The following is a 25,207-nucleotide window of genomic DNA, read 5'->3' as shown; positions in this document are numbered from 1 at the left end:
TGTTCAGCTCCCTTGTGCTAGATCGTAATACTCAAAGTGCATCGTTGTGAAAGAAAAGTCAATGACACAAGACTTGACCTTTCAGATACCGAACAGCAAAACTGGACAAACTCTGCATTGCTGCTTTCCAAGCCCACTCAGCTTCTTGTAGACTTCAGCAGCCTGGAGAGCTGGGGCTGGAAGCTGGCAGCCTCGAGGAGTGAGCTCTTCCCTTCCTCTGGTCTGTCTAGGTTCTTCTATGGCACTCATTACTGTAGCCTCTGAGTGCCTTCGAGACGTGCATTCATTCACGGGACTACACAGCTGGTGTTTGTTCTCTCAGCCACTCCCCAGGGGGACAATATGCAGTGGAGTGGCTTGTTTTGGTAGGTGTTTTTTTTTTTTTTAAATATGCATGTTGCTTTGGGTTTATGTTAAAGAAGGCAGGTCAAAGAACCATGGACCTTGGAGCAGAAGATGGTGAGGTTTGTGATCGTCCTTTGTTCCGGAGGGAGTTCATGTCACAGGCTTGGCCTGGCCCCTGAGAAGGTTCTGTCTTCTTCACAGATGAACTTCACCCTTGTTGTAGAGAGTTGCATCGTGGCAGCAGAGTGTAGCTGTTGGCCATGGTCTTCGTCCTGGAGCTCTAGGTTCTTTTACATTCCCGGGTCCCAGGCCATGGAGCAGCATGAAGATAAGGACCGAGACCTTGAACTTAAGTAAAAATTCTATAGGAAGCCAGTGTGGAGCGTCGAGGTCAGGTCTGATGTGCTCGCAGTAGCCTGTGTTGCGAAGGAGACTCCCTGCAGTGTTCAGACTATGGACTGAACTGACCAACGGTGGCTGTGTACTTGTAACCAAAGGAGATTGCACCATGGCTGAAAACTCTTCCGAAAGCTTTCCCCTGCACACCAGCATCACCTCTCTTTTGCTTGGGTTCAGCTTCAGATGCCTGTGTTTCCTCTGTGAGCTGATCTCACCCCCGCACTGGGTCCTTGGGGTTGTATGTGGTGAAGGATACATAGTTTTGTGCCATGGGCATGCTGCTGGCTCCTGAGTCCATGTGGTCTGACTAGTTCCTCTAGTGCAGAGGTTCCCAGATTTGCCATTTTAATGCAGTCTTTCCGCCAGGACCCCAGGCAGCATGGAGGTGCCATTTTGAAGAACAAAATGGCATCCTCTGCACAGTAGGGATCGCCATGACCCCGACCCCCAGTTTGGGAACCATCATTCTAGAGGCTGCACTTCTGCCTAGTTCCACTTCTTCCCTCGGCATGTCCTCTTCCTTTCTCCCATGCCTCGTCTGTCTGAGCCCGTTGCAGTGCTGCTGGTGTCGCTTACGGCTCCTGGCCATGGCTTTGCCCGAGGACCCATCTGAAGCTATTGCAGCCTTCCCTTCCTGGGCGCCTGGTTAGCTCAGTGAAGGAGTCTGCGCTGTCACGTTGAGTGTACCCTGCTCAGGAGGGTTGGCCAGGGTAGAAATAGCTTGGCCCCACCTTATCTAGTGCCTGCGCTTGTTACGGATGAGATCACAGTTTTATTGACTTACAAAAAGTTTTGGGTTCACCTGACCTTGGCCCAAAGTTAGAAAATTCAATTTGTCTTAACTGCTGTGATATCAAAGAGCCGTTCAAACGAGCCCCGGTCCACTGCCTTGGCCTCTGTTCCAGCTGGTAACGTTCCCATTACTTCCCCCACTTCCACTGGTGGCTGGGACCTGGGGTGGGGCAGCAGGGGACAGGCTCGGGGGTTGTGTAGAGAAGAAAGTACTGGGGCAGTTTTACATCAGGCTGCCTAGTTCTTGGAGCTGCTGCTGTCTTCCCCCCACCTGCCCGCGGCCGGCTCTGGCAAGCTGGTGCAGTTATTTCTCAGCCCAGTGACTCTTGTATCCTGGGGAGCTGAGGGGAGCAGGAGCAGGTGATGGGGAGCCTGCCCATACAGACTGTCCGTACCCCTGACAGGCACCAGCTGAGCGCTAAAACCCGACCGCAGTTACGGAATTCGGCGCTGAATGAAGTCAGCCGTGGAAAACGGAGCAGCAGCAGCCAGCTGATAGAGGAGCAACCAAATCCCGCCTTTAAAAGGCTCAGGCTTCTTTCTGGAGCTGTAAAACCACAGCGCGGGAGAGCCCCGTTGGGAAGAGCAAAGGGCAGGAGAGCCGGCGATCAGTCCCCATCCTATCAGAGCGGGGAAAGGGGCGCGAGCTGCGTTAAGCAGGGATGCGGATGGACTCCTCATTGCTTTCGTTCCTCACGTGACGAGGGCAGTCGCTGGTGTCTGGGCTGCCCTCTGTCAGGACCCGTGAGAAGGTTTCCTCTCCCCACACATGTGGGCGCTCAGAGCCGGGGACGAGCCAGCTGATGCGTGAAATGTATCCCTCTGTCGTCTGTGGGCTCCCCAGCACCCCTCGCCCCCAGGGTCTCCGCTGATTGACAGTAAGTGGGCCAGCACCCACACCACCCCTGGGTAACTGGTTACCTTGTCCCTGGACGCCGGGCTGGACGCTGCCTCGGGCAGTTTGTAACAGCGCTGCAGCTATTTCCAGCCCACACTTCCAGTTCGAAGCCCGTCTCTTGAGAACGCTGCTGGCAGTTCTTTCCCGTCAGACCCTATTGTCAATTTTCATCTCCCGAGGAGTGGTTTGATCACTGTTGTGCAAAGCTAATGTGCACACTTAACATGACCAATTCCCCCACCCTAGGAACAAACTCGGGCTACCTCAACAGACAGTTGTCGAGCCCTGTTGCTTCCCTGCCTTCAAGCCTTTCTTCAGGCAACACAATTACTGTGGTTGTGGATTTGTATTGTTCTGGGGTCTCCCTTTTTGTCCCCATTTAGAAAGACCTTTAATGTATTGATCCTCACAACACTACTGTCAAGGTGGTAGGGAAGTGCTGTTCTCTCCCGGGATGGCCTGGTGGTTGATATGCAGGGCTAGGAGACAGGACTCCTGGGTTCCATCCCTTGCTCTGTCCCTGACTGACTGTGAGACTTGGACAAGTCATGTCGCCCCTCTGTGCCTCAGTTTCCCCACCCGTGAAACAGAGCTGGTAATTCTCCCTTGCCTCACAAGGGGGCTGAGATGCTGAATTCATTATTGGGGAGTTCTTCCCTTTAGCCAGGGGGCAGCCTAGTTGTACCAGCCCCGGTGGAATTGCCTTCCACTGCTTTCTCAAACCACTGCCCTTTGCCGGCCAGCTAACTACGTCTGACCTGGGCTGGGAGCTAGGAACAGCGTAGTGCTCCTTTTGGTGGGGTTCCCAGCCCCCAGCAGTGGGTTATACCAACCCCCTCGCCATCGGTCGTACTAGCACTCTTACAACCTTGGAGCGCATCTTGGACCTCCTCCTGTACTGCAAGCCCCCTTTCACCTCCGCATCCTCTTCTGCTCTTCCAGCCAGCCACGTGCCCTGTTTCCATGAACACCTTCCCAATCCAGGGGCTCCTCACTCAGATCCTGCTGCCTCCACAATGTCTACAAAAAGTCAGTCGTTAATGAGTCAATCTCCTCCTCTGGGCCGCGCGGTGTCCTGCCGTCTGTGTGAGTCGGGACGTTGCGTGGTGTTCGTGTGTACTGTCCAGCGCCGGGGTCAGCTCCCTCTGCTCACAGGGGGTGGGGACTCTTCGACATCAGTCTGAACGAACTCAGCGCCCCTGCCTGTTCTAGCCCTGCCCGAGCGCATGTCCCATCTCTTCGTAAATCCCACTCCACTTTGGCCTCAGCGGTTTAAGCAGCTGCTGCTCAGACTCTCCCCCGACAGACGCCCACACGCAGCTCTCCCGGGTTAAAAGAAGAAAATATCTCCGGCCTGGGCGCTTGCTCCCCACCTGGGGAGATGGGGCTCTCCGCGTGAAGCAGGCCCAGGTTTATTTGTCTGCTGCTGCTGGGTGTGGGAAGCTTATTCACCCTCTGTCCCGTGTGAAGGTTACAACTTTCTCCTGCCTTGACTGCGCTGCTCCTTCACAGCCGTCCGTGCCCTCATTCCCATAGCGTATCGGCACCTCGCGGTCGTCACTATATTGAGCTTCACAACCCTGCTCTGAAGCAGGCAGGGCCGTGTGGTTAGCCCCATGGCACAAATGAGGCGCTGAAGCACAAGGAAACAAAGTGACTTGGCCGTGGTGTCACAAGGAGTCTGTGGCAGAGCAGGGAATTGAATCCAGGTCTTCCACCTCCAGCCCTGCTGCGCTAACCACTGGCCCGTCCGTTCTCTTCCTTACTGCCCATCTTGGACGCCAGGCGCTGCCGCTGGCACTATCCACGTCAGGAGTTTTTCTCCTTGTCCGAGGGAGCAGCCTGGCTGCAGAGAGGTCACGTGGACTGACTGTGCTGCGTTACCGGAGAGGAGGCCGAGGAATTCCCTGGGCTGCACCTGCCTGCAGCAGTGAGCACTCTGAGGCGCTGCCTTGCCAGGTGCCCCCCGTGGGGCCAAGCTGGGAGGAGAACACCCCGCGGGGGTGAGTTAGAAGCAGCGCCATGCCCTGCTTTCCTGGCTCTAGAAGGGGGCGTGAGAGCGGGAGACTGTTGGAGCTGTCGTCCATTGTGCAGGGAAATAGAGCTTCCTTTCCCACGCTGCCTTGCCGGGAGCATCCGGGGACCATGCTGGAAGGTTTGATGGGCTCAGTGGCTCTAGTTGCACAATACTGTATTTTATTTGGCATTACCCAGCTAGCTGAGGGGAGCCACATGGCTTCCTGCCCCACTCCCTCTTTGGTGACCATTGGTGCACCATTCCGAGGACTAGACTTCTGAACTGGGAGCATAGCAGGGACGGAAAAGCAATGCCCCAGCTCCTCCCCATTCCCACGGTCCATTTCCCTGGATTCGACAGCAGCGTCTCTCTTGGGACTGGTCCTTTTTTCGCTCAGGTGTGCAATAGCCTGCCGGAGCCCCGAATGCTCTTGGCAGAGTTTGCGCTTCCGTTGCAACTGGCCTAGGGGCTCTGCTGCCTTCCTCTTCCATGGGAGCAAAGAGCCCACCCCCCGCACATACGGCATCCAGACCAGGAACAGTGAGGCAGTAACTAGAACGGAAACGTCTTCCTGAGCCCAGATGCTCCTGGGCTGAGTTCACTTCAGTTCAAAACGAGGCTTGCAGAGAAAATGGTCCGTTTTATGCAGTGAAGGGAAGCAAAATCTGTTGGGGTGGGAGAGAAGGGGAGGGACTGTCAGGCAGGAGGAATCCTGTGCTCTCCAGGGGCTGGAGTGAGAGGAGCTGGCACCCCAGTAGCAGAAGGGCCGGTCTGTGCAAACAGCTCTGTACTGAAGGAGCTGAAAGCTCCGCCAATTTGCAGTAATTTCAGTTTAATAAACCAGGAGGGAATCTTAAATGCCAGTGGTCCTATTTCCCATCCTCTGGCTGTAACGATTCCTGGGAGGGTAAACTGCCTGAGAGCGGAGACCTGGAGACTGACGCCAATCACCCGTGCAGCCAGTCACATGCCTCCTCTCGTAATACCCCTTTTATAAGGATCTGCCCCACCACCTTTGAGTTCCTGAAGTTGTCGGTGTACATGTGGGAGTTCAGGCTCTTTCTTCCTGTGGTTTGTTTAGGAAGCACTGCCAGTGTGCTTGGCGCTGTACAAAATGGAGACCCAAACCAAACATTTATTCAGATTAGGTAGGTTAAGGCTTACCCTGCTTTTGTTGCTAGAGCAGCTGTGGCAACCTCTCTGCTGGGCCCGAGAGTCAGGCCCGGGGAAGACGGACATGCTGTGTGAGGGGGTGAAAGAATCACAGGAAGGCAGGAGAAGCCGGATGACTCTTGGGAGGGGAGAACCTAGGTGGTTTAGTAGAAACATCCCCATTTTCCAGTTCATACATGGAACAAACCTATCACTCGTTAGCAGCTTTCCCATAGCTGTTAATAAAACTGGAGCACAAGTTTTGGGTGACGTGACCAAGCACAACCAGAAACCACGATTCTCTGAGCTTCCATGACTGAGAAATTGATCTGCTGCTCCGCCAGGGGGCAAACATGCATAATTTATTGGCGTGGTACTGGGCTGAGGGCAAGCTGTTCATGTGCTGCATGTAGAGAGCAATTCCCTCTAACGAGGAAGAGGTGATGCACTTCGTCTGGCATCGGGCTGCTCAGTTATTCAGAGCTTGGGGTGCAGCCGGTGTACCTTCTCTCGAGGTTATTTTAGGGCGGTGTCATCATTGAAGAGCGCTGGATGTCAGCAGCTCTGTAAGTTTTATTTGCCCTGGAAACACCATGAAATGTATCGGCAGGTCCTGCCTCATAAACAAACTCCTAGGACGTCTGTGCTTACAGCTTCGGACCGACAGTCCTTCAGAGAGTGTGATGTATGATGTGCCTGGGTGACAGAAGGCTAACAGTACTGGTAGCACTGGTGCAGTGCAGCTGTTAACTGGGGGCTTCATAAATGTCTTCCACACCTGGGCTTCCCAAAGAGCCAAACTATCCAGTGACCGTACGCCTGGTGGGGCTTTAGTCCCTGAGCTGTCTTTGCTGTGGGTTTGTCTGTTCCCCTACCCAGCACGCTAGAAAGACGTTTGGAGTGGGCAATGGTTTGGTGCTATTCAGATTCCCAGAGTGATTTTAAGCTGCAGTAAGATCTTGTCTCTTCTGACAGAGAAACTGGAAATTAAGCAAGTGGGCACATTTGTTACAGTGAGTGAAGCTGATGTGCAGAGACGGGAATTGTCAGTCCAGATCAGAGCAGTCGCCCGTCTAGTCCAATATTCTGTCTCCAACCCAGTGTGGTACCAGATGCTTCTGAGGAAGATTCGGGAAAGCTCCTTCTGAACAATTACAGAATAACCGGCCCAGAGGAGAAGTTTTTTCCCCAGCCCCCTCTCTGTTAATTGACCTCTGCCCTGAAAAGTGAGGGCTGGTATCCTTTTTGAAACAGAAGTGCCCTCTACTGACAGAGGGTATTTGTGCTCACTGTCTCTGCGCGTTTCATACAGCTCAGTGGATTGTCTATGCACTGTACATCCATCCCTGCTGCAGTTCTGTTAGGAAAGTGTGGGTGTGTGTGTGTGTGTGTGGGGGGGGGGGCGTTTCCTAGGCTAGGGAAGAGGTAATTCAAGGGCCATCTTCTCGCCACGTACGACCAATCCGGAGCGCCTTGCTGTTCAGCTGCTGCGAGTTCAGCAGCAGCACCTAGGCCCGAGGCGTGGCTAGGTGAACTTCTGTGGGCAAGGCTGGAAATCAAGGCTATTGTCTAGCCCCTCGTCTCAGAAATGCCTCGTAAGCTGCTGTGACATTGATGCAGGGCAGCTGTCTTCAGCCCGAAGTACTGATTGTGGGAGACTGCGGTGTTCGCCAGGAGGCTTAGTTACCTTGGAAACCTGTTTTAACTGGATCTCGGCTCCAGTGAAGAGCCCATCTGTACCTGCTCTTTCTTTGTTCGCAGAGAAGTATTGGCCTGAAGTCCTCCCAGGGCTGAATTCCTGTGGAAAGGAGGCCCTGACCACAGTTTGATTCAGAGGATGAGCTGTAGTGGGGGTGGCCCTTTGTGGCTGAATTTGAATGTGCTCCGGGAGGGAGGCTGGGGACGCAGTTCCCCTCCCTTTGGGCTGGTCGAGGCTCTCTGCTGATATTAGTGAACTTCTGGCATTGGGAGCAGAGCTTTCAGGGCTTTAGTCAGGCTCCGTTCAGACGGCTGTCACTCACTCCTTTTTCTGCATGCTTGAGTCTCTGGAAACCCAAAGAAATGGACAATTTCCCCCATATCTTGTTGCTTCCCCCCAAATTTCCTGTCCCGTAGCTATGTATGCAGAGCCAGTAGTTCTGCCTCATCTGAAAGCTAGTTTTCCGGTTCTGTACAGCACCCTCCCAAATCAGGGCTGGTTTGCTCCCGTGCCCTTGAGAAGGGACGTTAGAATTGATGTGTGTAACACGTACAAGTTACAGGACTAGCTTTGAGGGCAGTAGTGGGTGAATTCTGTCCAAGGATTAATTGGTCCCTATGTGCTGTATTGCCCAAAGGCTGAGGCAAATATTGAACACTCACAGGAACTATTTCAACACACGGGCAACTCTCCTCCACCCCCCGCTCCACCCCCCCGCCGCTCCTGCCTTCCAAGTGTGCAGTGTTCACTTCTTGACTCTGTTACATGCAGGTGGGTGATGGCTCTGAGTGAGTCTCCCAGAGACCTCGCTGGAGCTTCCAGGGTGGGTTTTCCACCAGCCGTCTTTCTCCAGCACCCATTGCTGTTCCTAGCCTGCTTCTGCTGCCCTCATTTAGCTGTTTGCCGGCCTTACTGCTGCTGTTGTCTGGTTGAGCTGGGTCACGGGCAGCGGCATGTGCTGGATGGCAGGATTGCCGCAAGCTGGAATGCTGGCTTTGAAAAAGATGAATCCAATCCAAGTTGTACCTGTAAAACCGAGGGCTCAGCCTGACGTGAAGCTGTTAGCTCCAGGTACTGATCAGTAAACAGCCTTTTAAAATCTGCTTTTACAGCTCCCTAACTCGCACGTCCTGTCCACCTCATTTGGCTGTCTTAAAGTCCCAGAACCCCATTCCCGACGGCTGATTTCAGAGCAGAGACTGTGTTTAGAATCTCATGTAGACAGACCCACAAAATAGGCTTTGGTTCCCGACCGTATCCAATGTGGTGGGGGGGGGGGGGAGAGGAAATCTCTATGATGCTAATAACTACCAATAATCGTGATGGTCTATTTCCGTTTTTGCAAACGTTCATAATGCAGTGATGCTTTGTAAATTGGACAGGCTTAAAGCCCTTTAATTAGATTAACGGAGTTCAAATGAAAGGGCTAATTATCTTTCACTAGTTTCAGAGTATCTTTCACTAGTGTTGGATGAGCCTTTATTGATTTATTTGTCTTCAGGAGATGAATCTGAGCTGGATTTATCGTCTTCCCTGCACAGCCGTAGATAACTGGCACAATAAAGTACCAGGTCCTTACTAGTGCCATCACACCATCACAGAGGCAGCAATGCTGCAGAAGAGCCGTGCTGTGTGTTCTGCCTCGTGTGTCGTCAACACAAGGGACAACAGGGTTCCAATTGCACAGCCTCATGTTGATGGTGTATGGAGCAGAAAGGAGACGGCTGGATTCTCCGGGTTCCAGGCATAGCTTGAGGTGATGACAGGTAGAAAAACCTCATTGTCAAGAGACTTGACTGACAAGTAACTCCACTTGAAACTGACAGATTTGATCTGGAAGTTGGTGGAGGAGAAATAAACCTGGGACGATGCTAATTTCCAGTCATTTATCAGAGCAGAATAGCATTTTAACTAGTAAAGGCATTAGCAAGTTTGAGTACTTCCTGATCACTGGGCCAGTGGCTAGGATGGTGAAAATGCACTTGTATTTAAATGGCTTCTTGAAAAAAGCTTTGATTACTTCTATCCTTTCCCTTAGCTCTGATCAACTTGCTGAAGTTCCTCATGTCCAATGAGACTGTGCTATTGGCAAAACACAACATCTTCACCGTGGCGCTCTTGGTGAGTGTAGAGAAAGTGGGTTCACGTTGAATGGCCCAGAGGAGGAGGTTCCGTGGGGGGCTGGGGCTGGCCTGCTGAACAGGTAGTTAAACTGTGCAGAGATCAACGTACAGATCTCCAGCTTGGGAACCTATGCATGCTAAGGAGACATTGGAGAATCCCAAAGACAATACTCATTGGGATGAGGGGTGTGGACAGAAGGATGTCTGGGATGACTCGTACCGGGGACCTTAGAGGTCCTCCTGTTGGGGGCCAGGGCAGTGGTTTGCCAGACATCTGTGCTCCGTGGGAACTGAAGGGGGATAGAAAAGCAGGAGAAGGGAGATATTAGTCTTTCATACCCAGATGGGGTGAAAGCCCAGTGGTGTAGACAAGATTGAGTTGTCTCCCTGCCTTTGCCAGTCTGGGTGAAGTGTGTTTTGTGGGAGAAACCAGGAAAAGCCAGCTTGGGATGGGAGACCCTGAAACTGGAAAGAGCTAACCAAACAAAGGGGTGGGGTGGGGACTTGTCTTAATAACCTATAGAAAATTACTGGCCCAGCTAGCCGCTGGCCTGTTTCTGATAGTAGCTCACGGCAGATGCTTCCGAGGGAGGTCCGAGAAACCCCTTAATGGGTGCTCAGTCATGTAATAAGTTTGCTCTTAAGGGAAGTTCCTTTCTCATCCCAGGTAGTTGGTGGCTGGTTTATTCCCTGGAGCAGGCAGAGTTGTAGATCGTTGGATTCTACAAGCTCATGCCCCGAATTCATTAGCTCAGTTTTCCGAGTCGTGGTAACGGTGTGCATGCTGTATTCTCCCCACTCCGCAAAGCGTCAGAAATCTGCCTGTCTTAAGGTTTTATCCACATTCCACATAAGAAATGACAGAGCAAGAAGGTGGCGTATGACCACTCTTTGATGGGCTAAAAGAATGTTGTCCAGTGTACTATGGGCTGATTACTCTGAAGGTTTTAAACATCATCTGGGTCTGATTGGAGTCTATTGTAAATTAGATTTTGTGTAACGATCCCCTATTGTAATTGTAATTTTTTTGTAGGTAGTGAACTTGTTCAACATGTTCATCACCTACGGAGACACCTTCCTCCCAACGCCCAGCAGCTACGATGAGCTGTACTACGAGATCATCCGTATGCACCAGAATTTTGATAACCTCTACTCCATGGGTGAGTGAGTGGCCTATTTGAGATGCCATTGATAAAAACAAGCAAGAAATAAGCTGTGTGAGAGATGCGCGGCGGTGCATGTTTGGGGGGGGGGGGGGCGTGAATATACATGTTTCTGTATTTGCATAGATACCCAGTAAATTAAGACTTGAGAAAGGGATAAATCTGTGAAAAGAATAAATTTCATTGGCTCTTCACCAAAGGAACAGGCCTGTTCAAGTGATCCAGGACGGTGTACAAGAGGGCACCTGTCGAACAAGCATGTGTTGTTAATGCAAATCTGTATTTGCCATGTGACTAAATATGTGATATTGAAATGTCATCAAAAACACCCTGAACCCTCATGTAGAGTTAACCAGCCTATAGTTTGTCTCTGCCAAGCCGTGTTGCGCTCCCAGCTGGGAAAACATGCCTTCATCCCAGGTTGGAGAGCAAACACAAGCTGCAGAACCAATCAGCACAGGGAAATGGGCATTGTGAACAAAAGGGGTGAAAAGCATTTGAGAAATGCATGACAAGAAACCCGCTGCCTTGGACAAATCACACGCTGGGCTCCTGCGGCGCCAGAACAAAGCCAGAGAGCAGCCCCCACAAACCCACGGGCCGGGCGGAGGAAATCGCTGGACAGAAGAATGCGCACACTGGCAAAGCAAGGAGAAACCATCCTTCAAAGAGAGAGGAGTGCATTGGAATACCACCAAGTGAACCCAGCAGGGAAGCAAGGAACAAAGGAGAGAAGCAAAAAAACATGTGGAGGCATAATCAAGCAGTACACAAACGAGCCTGCATTGAACAACCGCAGCAGGGCTGGTTTAATGCCTGTGTGCTGGAAGCTGCGGATAAAGGGATGTCTGTGCCTCTTTGTCTGCCCCTCTCCTGAGGGGTATGTCCCCCCGGTCACTCCCACTCCCAGTGTGAACATGTAACTGCCATTGTAAATAATGGGAGTAACACAAGCACATAACAGGGGCTAGAAGACCTGGAAGAGAGAGCCAGCCAGCCACGGTGCACTACAGACTAGATGCAGAGAAGCACCCCCATTAAAATAGCTGTTTCTTCCGACTGCAATTGAATTGAATCTCTGCAGAATAAATGACATCTCATCTCAAAAGAAATCCATTAGCACTGGAAAAGGTATGGAGAAGGGCAACCAAAGTGATAAGGTGAATGGAACAGCTTCCGTATGAGGAGAGATTAATAAGACTGGGACTGTCTAGCTTGGCAAAGAGAAGACTAAGGGGGGATATGATCAAGGTCTATAAAATCATGGCTGGTGTGGAGAAAGTGAATAAGGAAGTGTTTGCCCCTTCCTATAACACAAGAACTAGGGGTCACCCAATGAAATGAATAGGCAGCAGGTTTAAAACAAACAGAAGGAAATACTTCTTCATACAACACACAGTCAACCTGTGGAACTCCTTGCCAGGAGATGTTGTGAAGGTTAAAAATATAAGTGGGTTAAAAAAAGAACTAGCTAAGTTCCTAGAGCAGGGGTGGCCAACCTGTGGCTCCGGAGCCACCTGCGGCTCTTCAGAAGTTAATATGCGGCTCCTTGTATACGCACCGATTCCAGGCGCCAACTGTCCAATGTGCCAGGGGGTGCTCACTGCTCAACCCCTGGCTCTGCCACAGGTCTGGCCCCCAGTCCACCCCTTCCCGTCCCCTCCCCTCAGCCTGCTTTGCCCTCACTCCTCTCCCTGCCCCCCACAGCCTCCTGCACGCCACGAAACAGCTGATCAGGGGAGGGGAAGGGGGAGGCGCTGATCGGTGGGGCTGCCAGTGGGCGGGAGATGGGAGTTGGGGAGCTGATGGGGGGCTGCTGACATATTACTGTGGCCCTTTGGCAATGTACGTCGGTAAATACTGGCTCCTTCTCAGGTTGGCCACCCCTGTTCTGGAGGACGGGTCCATCAGTGGCTGTTAGTCAAGACGGGCAGGGACACAACCCCATGCTCTGGGTGTCCCTAAACCTCTGACTGCCAGAAGCTAGGACTGGATAACAGGGAATGGATCGCTCAATAAATTCCCCTGCTCTGTTCATTCCCTCTGGGCACCTAACACCAGCTGCTGTCAGAGACAGGATACTAGGCTAGATGGACCACTGGTCTGACTCAGTCTGGTCGTTCTTATGTTCTTCCGGTTTTATCCCTCTGGTGTAAATTACCTGTATTTTTTTGTCACCCATGCAAAGTACCAAAGAGTCAGTGGTGCTCACAAAGCAAATGCTGCCGCCCTTGCCTTTGGAGCCAATCACTGCCCAAGGACATGTCTGCACTGGGCAGTGGGTGAAGCCAGAGAAAAGTGGAACGAAGGAATAACACGCTCATACTCTCTCGACTGGGCAGCAATAGGCATGTCTGACCTGCTGAAACAATTCATTTCTCACATGAATACGTTTTCGTTCCGCTCTGTGAAGCGAAACCCCGTGAATTAACACTACAGATGCCTGAGTGGAAACCCGCTCTGAATTCATCGCTGCCGGTGTCAGAAATGGGATACTTGCTCTCTGACAAAACAGCGTTACACAGAGCTGGCACCTTCTTTTCTTCTAGAAAACTGCAGACGTCTGGGGCTCCGGAAAGCGAGGCGCTAGAGCTGTGTCTGGCTAGGCATAGTGTCCAAGGAGCTTTGCCAATGTGCTCGCTCTGCACTTGCCCTCTTCTGGGCCAGTTGTGGGTAGAGACTAATAATAGAGCCAAAGGACAGGGTGCTTTTGTAAAGTGGACCAAATGTCCCAGTTCATGTAAAGTTCATGGCACTATATGTGAAAGAAAGCATAGAATCAAATGAAGTAAAAATCTTAAATGAACCAAACTACCATAGAATCTCTGATAGGAATTCCATGCTTGGATAATAAGACTCTAGCAGTGGGGATATATAACCGACCACCTGGCCGGGATGTGATAGTGACTGAAATGCTCAGGGAGATTAGAGAGGCTATTAAAATAAAAAACCTCAATAATAATAATAATGGGGGATTTCAGCTATCCCCATATTGACTGGGTACATGTCACCTCAGGATGGGATGCAGAGATAAAGTTTCTTGACACCTTTAAATGACTGCTTCTTGTAGCAGCTAGTCCTGGAGCCCACCAGAGGAGAGGCAATTCTTGATTTAGTCCTAAGTGGAGCACAGGATCTGGTCCCAGAGGTGAATATAGCTGGATTGCTTGGTAATAGTGACCATAATATAATTACATTAACACCCCTGTGGCAGGGAAAACACCACAGTGGCCCAACACTGTAGCATTTCATTTCAGAAAGGGGAACTACACAAAAATGAGGAGGTTAGTTACACAGAAGTTAAAAGGTACAGCGCCAAAAGTGAAATCCTTGCAAGCTGCATGGAAACTTTTTAAAGACACCATAATAGAGGCTCAACTTAAATGTATCCCCCAAATTTAAAAACATAATAAAAGAACCCAAAAAAAGCCATCGTGGCTAAACAACAAAGTAAAAGAAGCAGTGAGAGGCAAGAAGGCATCCTTTAAAAAGTGGAAGTTAAATCCTAGGAGGAAAATAGAAAGGAGCATAAACTCTGGAAAATGAAGTGTAAAAATATAATTAGGAAGGCCAAAAAAGGTTCAAAAAGTAATAGCAAAAAAATGTTTAAGTACATCAGAAGCAGGAAGCCTGCTAAACAACCAGTGGGGCCACTGGATCGAGATGCTAAAGGACTACTCAGGAACGATAAGACCATTGCAGAGAAACTAAATGAATTCTTTGGGTCGGTCTTCATGGCTGAGGATATGAGGGAGAAACCCAGATCTGAGCCATTCTTTTTAGGTGACACATCTGAGGAACTGTCCCAGATTGAGGTGTCATTAGAGGAGGTTTTGGAACAAATTGATAAACTAAACAGTAATAAGTCACCAGGACCAGATGATGATCACCCCAGAGTTCTGAAGGAACTCAGATGTGAAATTGCAGGACTAACAACTGTCATCTGTAACCTATCATTTAAGTCATCTTCTGTACCAGATGACTGGAGGGGAGCTAATGTGATGTCAACTTTTTAAAAGGGCTCCAGAGGAGGCCCTGGCAATTACAGTTCGGTATTCCTGACTTCAGTGCCAGGCAAACTGGTTGAAACTATAGTAAAGAACAAAAATGTCAGACACATAGATGAACATAATTTTTTGGGGAATAATTAACATGGTTTTTGTAAAGGGAAATCATGCTTCATCAATCTACTAGAATTCTTTGAGGGGGTCAACTAGCATGTGGACAAGGGGGATCCAGTGGATATAGTGTGCTTAGATTTTCTGAAAGCCTTTGACAAGATCCCTTACCAAAGGCTCTTAAGGAAAGTAAGCTGTCATTGGATAAGAGGGAAGGTCCCCTCATGGATTCATAACTGGTTAAAAGATAGGAAACAAAGGGTAGGTATAAATGCTCAGTTTTCAGAATGGAGAGAGGTAAATAGTGGTGTCCCCAGGGGGCCTGTACCGGGACCAGTCCTATTCAGCATATTCATAAATGATCTGGGAAAAGGGGTAAACAGTGAGGTGGCAAAATTTGTAGATGATATAAAACTACTCAAGATATTTAAGTCCCAGGCAGACTGCGAAGAGCTACAAAAGGATCTCTCAAACCTGGGTGACTGGGCAACAAAATGGCAGATGAAATTCAATGTTGATAAATGCAAAGTAATGCACATTGGAAAACATAATCCCAACTATACATATAAAATGATGGGGTCTAAATTAGCTGCTACCACTCAAGAGAGAGATCTTGGAGTCATTGTGGATAGTTCTCTGAAAACATCCACTCAATGTGCAGCGACAGTCAAAAAAACGAACAGAATGTTGGGAATCATTAAGAAAGGGATAGCTCATAAGACAGAAACTATCCTATTGCCACTATATAAATCCATGGGGCGCCCACATCTTGAATACTGTGTGCAGATGTGGTTGCCCCATCTCAAAAAAGCTATATTGGACTTGGAAAAGGTTCAGAAAAGGGCAACAAAAATGGTGAGGGGTATGGAATGTCTGCTGTATGAGGAGAGATTAATAAGGCTGGGACTTTTCAGCTTGGAAAAGAGATGACTAAGGAGGGATATGATTGAGGTCTATAAAATCATGACTGGTGTGGAGAAAGTAAATAAGGAAGTGTTATTTACTCCTTCTCATAACACAAGAACTAGGGGGTCACCCAATGAAATTAATAGGCAGTAGTTTAAAACAAAGAAAAGGAAGTATTTTTTAACACCATGCACAGTCAACCTGTGGAACTCCTTGCCAGAGGATGTTGTAAAGGCCAAGACTATAACAGGATTCAAAAAAGAACTAGATAAGTTCCTGGAGGATAGGTCCATTAATGGCTATTAGCCAGGATGGGCAGGGATGGTGTCCCTAGCCTCTGTTTGCCAGAAGCGGGGAATGGGCGACAGGGGATGGATCACTTGATGATTCCCTGTTCTGTTCATTCCCTCTGAGGCACCTGGCACTGGCCACTGTTGGAAGACAGGATACTGGGCTAGATGGACCTTTGGTCTGATGAAGTATGGCCGTTCTTATGTATGTTTGTGCCCTGAATCTTCCTTTACCCAGGTCTGCAGAGCTGGTGAGCACTGTACATTAACCCATCCTGCTCATGGATTCACGGGCTTTGTTGAAGTAGTATTGACTTCCCTAGTAGTATTATAGACAGGCCTAATGAGGGTGCTGTGCTCAGGGGCGAGAAGCTGTGTTCATGTACCAGGTACCCCTTTTCAGAAAATCCTAGCTCCAGGCATGGCATCATAAATGGATTATTCCTTGACAGTACGAATTCACCCACAGTTCCGGCAGAGCACACTGCATCACGAAAACGCCCTTTGTTCTGGATTTCTTCACTGCTTCGCTACTGGGTTTGAGATGTGGGTGCCGAGATGATGGGCTGCCTGGAAACACTCTGGACCTGAATAAATACCTTGGACGCTCTGTCAGCAGCACGATGGGCTTCCAGAGACGTTCTGCCCGGTTTGGAGTGTTTTCAGCTCTGCTCCCTGTCTCTGTGAGCCAGAGGGGGCGTGCTGGTCTCTCTGGGGAGCAGGCTTCTCCCCATGCCGGGGTATGATCTTTCTCTGCAAGGCTGATTAACAGAGCCAAAGAAACTTTCGACATGGGGATAGTCTGAAACTACAGGGCGTGATCTAGAACAGATGGAACCCTGAATAAATAGGAACTGGAGCTGAGCAGAAGGGGAGCAAATGTGGAGTGAGATACCAGAGAAAGTGGCATGAGCAGAGAGCAATGAATGAATCCAAGACGCTAAGCTCTCCTTTCTGGAGGAAGGGGATCTGGAGACATGGAGATGAAATCAGGTCGGCAGGATTAATTCCCCTCTCACCCCGCTCCAGAAAAGGAGGCTGCGCTTTGGCCTATACAGCTTTTTTATATTCCTAAAATCTCTGAAATGGCTTCAGAAGAGGCTGCGTATTATGGCCTGAGAGTGAGACCCTGAACCCAGGTCGTGACAACCAGAATGGGGGCGGAGGGCGGGGTTCTGTTGGCTCTCTCGAAGGCTGGTCTCGTTGTGACTTGGATCTCCAGCTGCTGTTTTACTGATTAGAAAGTGTCGCTCTGTTGGTTCAGTGCCAGCAGTCTTAAGGATCTCTCTCCCTCTCTTTCAGTGCTCCGGCTTTCGACCAATGCCGGTCAGTGGAAGGAGCCCGCCAGCAAGGTGACGCATGCGTTAGTCAATATCAGGTAAGGCGTGGGAATGAATAGCAGCCTTGGAGTTCTTGGGAGGTGTTCTGTGCGGCTCGGCCGGTTTGACACTTCCATGTTTGTTGCACAGAGTTTGTTCTGGAATTTAAGTTGCTGCCTTAAGCAAAGGGGGTGGAGGGTTCATGAAAGTTTGAATTAATTTCTATAATAATAATGCTTAGCTCTTCCAGGGGGCTCTGCGCGGTCAAAGCAGGAATGAGGTCATCCTAATTGCACCCCTGGCATGCTGGCAGGGCGATTGTGGGTCAAAGGGGCTTTCACTCTTGCTTGATTCCATTGCATTCATGAGACTACAATCGCTGCTTCTGAGTCACCTGCTCGTGGTGTCAGTCTTGCCCACAGAGAACGCCTTTGCAGAGCCCATGCAGAGGCTTTAAGCCAGTTCCCAAACCCCTTTCAAAACTGCAAGGAATTAAAAAAAAGTACAAATGCTTATTTAAAGATGGTTTCAGTTGGACCTATTGAACTCTCCTGCCCCAGGGCCACAAGTCAGTCACTAGCTGATGGGGTTCGGGAGTAACTGTCCCTATTACCACGTTAGTCCACAGCTGTCGAGGCTTCCATCATAGCTTCAGGGTTTCTTGCTCTGAAATCTCTAATCTCTGGCCACTGCTGGAGACAGCACGCTGGGCTGGATGGCCCATGGGTCTGACCCAGGCTAGTTGGAAGGTGGAGGGAGGGGAATTTAGTGTTTGATCACCATAAAAAACCCATGTCAGCTACCAAGGCTTGTACCCAGCAGCACCCCAGTCACTCCTTGAGTGTGGGACCCCTTTCTCCCACCTTTTGGTGTGTTTTTCTCATTGCCGATGGGGTGCTCCGTGGGGCAGGCACTGCACCGTTCTCTGTGTTTGGGAGGCACCAAACACGGTGTGGGCACCACCGTGTAAATAATCAGTGGCATTGGCCATATTTTCCAGAAAGGGAAACTGAGGCCCAAGTCAACACTAAAAGTCAGGAGCAGAGTCAGAATTGGAACTGCACCGAGGCATGCTGCCTTCCTGGGAAGCAGAACGTAGCTTAATGGAGCTGTCTCGGTTCTTTGCAATTCCCTCACAACAGACGACAGTGTGTACAAGGCAAACTCTCAGGGCACATTTCAAGGAAATATGTGTTTTATGTGTCTATAAGTCACCTTTGAAGGTTTCCTCTGTAAGCTTCATTTCCTCACATAGAGGTTCCAGAAGACTTTTATTTTGTTCCCATCTTTATTTTTCATAAACAGATCTAAATGAAAGCTTTGTGGGCAGATAATCCTCCCTAAATGAAGCTGCAGAGCAGATAGCGTTTAAAGTGTCACAAGTGTCTGCCCTTGGAGTGCTCTGGAAACGCCGAAGCGTCTCTAAACTGGGAAGGGAGTATTCACAGGTGGAAAGGACGTGGCTGCCCGGTTTCTAGGCTTGCTCTGTAGCATGTAAACGAGCAGGGTAACTTTCCCTTTTGGGCGCCCCGTCTCCCCAACACTGATTCGTTAAAACTGATCCTCTCAAGCAGCTGAAAAGATAAAAGCAAACAATTGGCAACGTGATTTCCTTCCCACTGCTGCCCTCGCCGGGGGTATCCAACAGCCGGCAGAGCGGGTGGATGGGGGAAACTGGCCCCACGGGTTCCTGTTTTAGCCTTGAGATAGATTTTAGTTGTTGTTGCTCCGTGCATGCTGTTCTTCCACCCTCCCTTTCAGTTCAGATCCCTTCTTTGTCATGAATTGTTGTTCCCTACGGGAGGATGTCAGGGTGCCGGCCTGCCTCAAACACGTAGTTGTCAGGTGTGTGCCTGAGGAGGCACTAATTAGAGCCCCTCTTCCTGGGCTAAGGTTGTTGAGTAGGTCCTGGTAACGCAACTACAGTATCACGTAGAACCCTGGGATTTCTTTAATCCATATTAACCGGGTGGCCGGCCTGGGTGCAGCCCAGACTGCGCTTGGGGGAATGGATCTTCTAGCAGTTGACAGAGGTTGTGTTCATGCTGCTTCAGCTTGAGCAAAGCTCGCGTGGACTTACCTGCCGACCCTGACTGGGGTGGAGTGTTGGGTTCTGTTGTGAAGCTGTTGTGAGGGAAAATTTAGCAGGCCTTAAACTTTAGTCAAGGCCCTGAGTTTGGTCAAGCTTGCTTACAGGCCTTAAACGCGTGGATCGATTTTTCCACATCACTATGTTCTTCCGTCTCACAAGCAGGACTTCGAGAGACACTTTCATTTCAGTGAGCCGTGGCCGGGGGTGGGGTGGGGGAACAGACGGACGGGACACTTTCAAGACTATCGCACGTAAACCATCAACCTGTTTCCCATTTTAGTCTCTGTAATTTCCCCTCGCTGCTCTGTGCTGTCTGCTGGGGCCTGCAGAGTCTGCTGGTCACACGTACTGTGTGAAAGGCAAGAGGGGCTGCGTTTCATCCAAGGAAGGCAAGACTTTCAGATTTAGGCAGGTGGTTTATGCACGTCTCAGCTGGGCAAAATGTGGGCACTCCTGCATTTTGGACTGGCGTATCATGGAAGCTTTAGAAACTGGTTTTTACCCTTAACCCGAACCAATGCCCTGGTGCCAGTGGGCCATTGTCTACTGTTGGCATGTCTTGTTCAAAGACTCTCAGCTCCTACCGTCAAGAACACATATCATGAGAGATTCGGGTTGTTCTCTGCGTACAAGCAGAGCTACGTTTTGGTCCTCATTGTGATGGCTAAAGTTAAATTACTCCCAGGATGGGAAGTTGGTGGTTGCCTAGGGATCAGTGATCATGGCCTGATTGCTTTCAATAAAGGCAAATGGAGGACAGTCCCAGCCAGTGATATACATACTTGGTGCTTCAAAAGGCGTCATTTCCCAAAGATGAGGGAAATTATCAGGGAAATTTGGGAGGAAAAATTTAGACGGAAAAATATGCATGTAAAGTGGGAGTACTTTAACTGATTAGGTGGCCAAAAAGCCACAACTCCACAATCAAGAAAGAGGACAACTTTGGCTAAAAGCCCATCCTTGTTCATTTGGGGGAGTGAAAGCAGAGATTAGAAATAAAAAAGCAATGTCTAGCATGGGGGAAAAGGGGAAATAGATAGCAATCGATATAAATGAAGTCATGAAGTTTAGAAAATTGATAAGGTAAGCTAAAGACAGGGGAAAATCTCTGGCTGGCAGAGCCAAGGGCAATAAGGAGTTTAAGTATATTAGGAATGAAAGAAATCCAATTGATGGTATAGGCCCATTATCAGATGGAGCTGGTAACATTGTTAATGATGCAGAAAAGGCAGAAATTTTCGAGATATTTCTATTCAGCATTTGAAAAGGAGCAGGATGATGTATTGAAATCACACGAGGATGAGGAATTATTTTCCAGTCCATTAGTAGTTATGGAGAACAGTGGTACTGGAACAGTTTTTATAATGGGGGTGCCGAAATCATGTATTTGGGTTGTTGCTCCCACTTCAAGCCAACAGGTCAGCAGCACCCCTGGTTCCAGTACCTATGATGGAGAATGTTAAAACACATCTGCTAGAGATAAACATTTTGAAATCTGCAGGCCCAGATAACTTTCACCCAAGAGTCCTAAAAGAGTTGGCCGAGGAGATGTATAGCCTGCTGCTGTTAAATTTTAATAAATCTTGGAGTATGGGGGAAATTCCAGAAGACTGGAAGAGCGCTAATGTTGTGCCAATATTCATGAATGGCAAGTGGGATGACTAGGGTAACTATAGACTGGTTAGCCCAGGCAAAGTAATGGAAAAGTGAATCCAGGATTCAATCACAAAAAAAATAAAGGCTAGGAATATAATTATTGCCAATAATGTGGTTTTTTTGGAAAATAGTTCTTGTCAAACAAACCTAATTTCATTCTCTGAGATAAATTTCATTGATAAAGATAACTGCAGATGTAATATACTTAAACTTTGTAAGAGGTTTCACTTAGCATCACATGACTTTCTGGTTAAAAAATAAGTGCTATGCAATATCAGTGTACCATACATAAAATGGATTAAGAACTGGCTAAGTGACAAAACTCAAAAAGTAGTTGTAATGGGGAACCATCAATGAATGGGGGAGTTTCTAGTGGGGTCTCTCATAGAATGGAACTAGGCCTGATGCTATTCAACGTTCTCGTCAATCATCTAGAAGTAAACATAAAATCATGGCTGATACAATTTGCAGATGACGCAAACGTTGGCAGAATGGTGAATGCTGCTGAGGACAGGGTAGTGAAAAGCGTTCCCCTCGCCCAGGTGCGCCTCCTTGTGCCTGGGTCTGGGAATTAGCTCTCCCCTGTCTGGTGACCCCTTCCATTGGTTGCTCACACTTTGGCTCCCCTCTCTCTCTCTCCGTGACTCAGCCCTCTGGCCAAGTCTCTGTATCGTTCCCACCCTTCCAGGGAAACAAGGTCCCACCGGACAAACTGTCCAGATGCCTTCTCAGATGGTCTTCGTTCCACTTCTCCAGGTCCTGTGTCTGTTTCCCAGTGGCTGGCAGGCAGGCCCAGGTTCCCCTACTACTCCAGCTTCCAGCCCAGGGTTCTATGACTAGCAACCTACGTCTGCTCGGTCCCGGTGACTGTTTCCCTGGGCTTCTTCCTACCACACCTCTCTATCTCCTTGACTATATCTGGAGTTTGCCACCAGAGCTTTGTCCACTCCCTGTGGCTACTTCACCCCTCTTGGCCTCTTGTCAAGACTCCTTAGGCCAGGGTAGGACCCTAGGGTTTACTCACCCCCTGGATCTCCTCCTTGGCCCTGGCTAACTCTCTTTCCTTCTTGGAAGTGACTGCAGATCTCTTCTCTGCAACCTCTTCCTGCTCTGACTTCCTGTTTTATAATCCCGCCCGCCCCCAGCCTTAGGCTGTATCAGTCCCTACTTCCCCTCCACGTGCAGAATATATAGTTAATTGGCTCATGTGATTTGCCCCACACTGGGCACTAAGAGGTTAATCGAGCCCTCGGGCGGCTACGCGGAAGGTAGCCAATCAGAGAAGGCCTGAGGGGAGCAGCCAATAAGGGTTGGGCAGGCCCCTATAAGAAGATCTGCAGGGCAGAGCAGCTTCAGTTACTCCCCGGAGCTCGAGGAGGACTGGCTGCCGTGCAGGCTGAAGGTGGCAGATCCTGGCGGGCTGCAGGGACCTACAGGCTGAGGCCCTGAGGCAAGGACAAAGAGGGTGCTGGGGCTGTGGGGAGTGTAACCCAGGGAAATCTACTGAGGAGGTAGAGGGGATGCAGCAGCCTTCTACAGGCTCCCCCTCGCCACTGGGGAAGTGGCTAGACAGACTGCAGTCACCACTGAGAGAAGTGGCTGGCCAGGGATTGCAGAGACATCCCCCGGAAGGGGGGAGCACAGCGTGTGTCGCAGCCAGAGGCCGAGGACACCACAGTGCTTGGAGGGACGTGGGTCCAGGAGCAGAAGAGGTGACGGGCGGAGCACCACCAGAGCAGTGCGCACTGGCTACCAGAGCTAATTCCCATATCCGCCACAAGGAGGTGTCGGAGTGGGGCGTGAACCCCGTTACAGCTCCTTCTGCCCACGTTAAACTCTCCGTGCTTGTGTGGGGTGGTCATGCGGAGCCATCTGGATCACTTGTTGAGCTGGGCCTGTTCAAACAAAACGCTTTTTAATACAGCCAAATGGGAAGTTATCCATTTCGGAAGACGGAATGCAGGCCAGACCCACAGAAAGGAGGACCGTGTCTTGGAAAGCCGTGACTCCGAAAAGGACCTAGGGGTCAGAGTAGAGGTGCTGCGGCCAAAAAGGGCCAGCACAGTCCTTGCAAACATAGCTAAGGGAGTAATGAGCAAGGGCAGGGAGGCAGTTTTACCTTTGTACACAGCATTGGTGAGGCTGGGAGTGGAATACGGCATCCAGTTCTGGTGTTCACGTTTTAAGAAGCATGTTGGAAAAATTGGAAACAGTGCAGAAAAGAACCACGAAATGATATGTGGTCTGGAGAAAATGCCCAACACTGAGAGACTTAAGGAGATCAGTCTGTTTAGTGTATCAAAAAGAAGACCAAGAGGTGACTTGATGACAGTGATTTATGGGGAGAAAATATTGGTACTAAAGGGCTCTCAATCTCCCAGAGAAACTTCAAACTAGAACCAATGGCTGGAAGATGAAGCCAAACAAATCAAATTAGAAATTGGGAGCATATTTTAACTGTGAGGGTGATTAATGCCTGGAACAAGATCCCCAGGGCAGTGGTGGATTCCCCATGTCTTGATGTCCTCAAATCATGGCTGGCTGTTTTTCTGGAAGATGTTTTAGTCAAACTCAAGTTATTAGTCTCAGTGCAGGGATAAATAGGTGAAATTTAATGGTCTCTAATATACAGGAGGTCGGACTTGATAATCTTATAATCCATTCTGCCCTTAAAGTCTGTGACTCTGCAGATGTGGAGGCAGCAGGCCACGGAGGAGCTAACAGAGGAAGAGAGACTTCCTCCAATTTCTACACTCGCCAGTGCCTGACATCGGTCTGATCTCTGCAGGGTGTTGGAAGAGTCTCTTTGAGTCGGCCTGTCGTCCATCCCAGACCTTGCACCTGTGACTCATGAGTTTAGTGCCAGGGCCCAGTAGTGCACTGTGTGGGGACAGCTGTGAGTGTACAGTGGAATCTCGCCCACATTTGTTGCTCTCCCCTGTGCCACAAAGCTTCTTGCCAGCTGAGAGAAAACCAACATTTGGAAGAGGCAGCCTAGCGGCAGGGGCTGGCGGCTCGGGCCCGGCTTAGTGGAGTACATGCTCCATCAGTGGTGGATTACACTGCTGTGCATGGGTTTGTTGGGGTCAGGCACAAGTGGTTGAATTGTGTTGGTTTTCCAATATGTCACAGCTGCATTGATTGGCTGAAATAAGAAACCCCAGTAGCTAGTGGATGGAAAACTGACCTTCACACCTAGGAGGAAATAAGCAACTTTCAAGGCAAGTGATTTTTTTGAGGCTAACGAGCCCCTTTGTGTTAACATCTTGCAGGTTTGCATTTAATGAGAATTTTATTACAGCTGAGTTCAAAGGGGACATCCTGAGATTGCTCACACAATGAGAGAGGTGGCGGCTGAATCCTTGTAGTCTTTTAATAGACTTTCTCCTAATCAGTAATTTTCTCAAGGTGAATAAATAGATTAACCCAATGATTAATAGATTGAACTGCCCCATTATCTGTAATGCAGTCACATCATCATTGTTTTTAAAGTCATTTTATTTTTCACTGAAACAGTTTTAAAATGGAGAATGTTGGCAGCAGGTAGCGAGGTGTGGTAGGTCTTTTGATTCATGTCTTAAGGGATTGTATTTGTGCTGGTAGAACCCATCTCCGCTTGGGCATTCTGACGCTAGCCAGTCTCATTCCATGGTAGCTGCCCTTGGTGGTACTTTTCCTTTGTGCGGAAGGCACCGCGGGTTCTGCAGCTGCTGTCTGAGCCCTCCCAGGCAGCGGAGTGTGCAGAGCATCACTTGGGCATACCGAAGGGATATGCTGGCCGGCAATCTGTGTGAGCAGCCAGACTGTGTGAGAATAGCTTCATTTAAGTTTGAGACTGTGCTGCTGTTTGCATTAGTGTAGCCCTGTCTCCCAGCTCTCAAACAACAGCCCCTGGCCGTCTTTCGGGTGCTCCACAGAATGAACTCAAGAGCCGGGGACTGGAGCGCTGGGAGAGGCAGCGGGTAACCAGAGTTCTCTTCTCTTCTCTCTGGGGGAATATGGAGTTTACACACTTTTAGTTACAAAACTATTAAAATAATTAAAGAACAATGTAATTGTTAAGTTGGTCTGTGAGTGACTGCCAAAAACACATTGTAATGGCACTTCTCATGTTTGCCTCCAGTGTAATCATAGCCTAAACCAGGTGTAGGCAACCTATGGCAACGCGTGCGGAGCTGATTGTCAGTGGCACTCACGCTGCCTGGGTCCTGGTCACCGGTCCGGGGGGCTCTGCATTT

General features: G+C 49.6%; 1 protein-coding gene across 1 annotated transcript in view; it reads left to right on the top strand.

Moving 5' to 3' along the window:
* Positions 1 to 25,207, top strand: part of ARMH3 (armadillo like helical domain containing 3) — a 160,489-nt gene that overhangs the window by 62,137 nt on the left and 73,145 nt on the right. Inside the window, 3 exon segments of the mRNA XM_008179796.4 lie at positions 9,341 to 9,423; positions 10,459 to 10,585; positions 17,205 to 17,280. Of these exon segments, the coding sequence (XP_008178018.2) occupies positions 9,341 to 9,423; positions 10,459 to 10,585; positions 17,205 to 17,280 (286 nt within the window).

This window comes from Chrysemys picta, chromosome 7, assembly GCF_011386835.1.
Source record: "Chrysemys picta bellii isolate R12L10 chromosome 7, ASM1138683v2, whole genome shotgun sequence".
Taxonomy (NCBI): Eukaryota; Metazoa; Chordata; order Testudines; family Emydidae; genus Chrysemys; species Chrysemys picta.
Note: the sequence above shows the minus strand (reverse complement) of the source record. Positions and strands in the feature narration are given on the sequence as shown.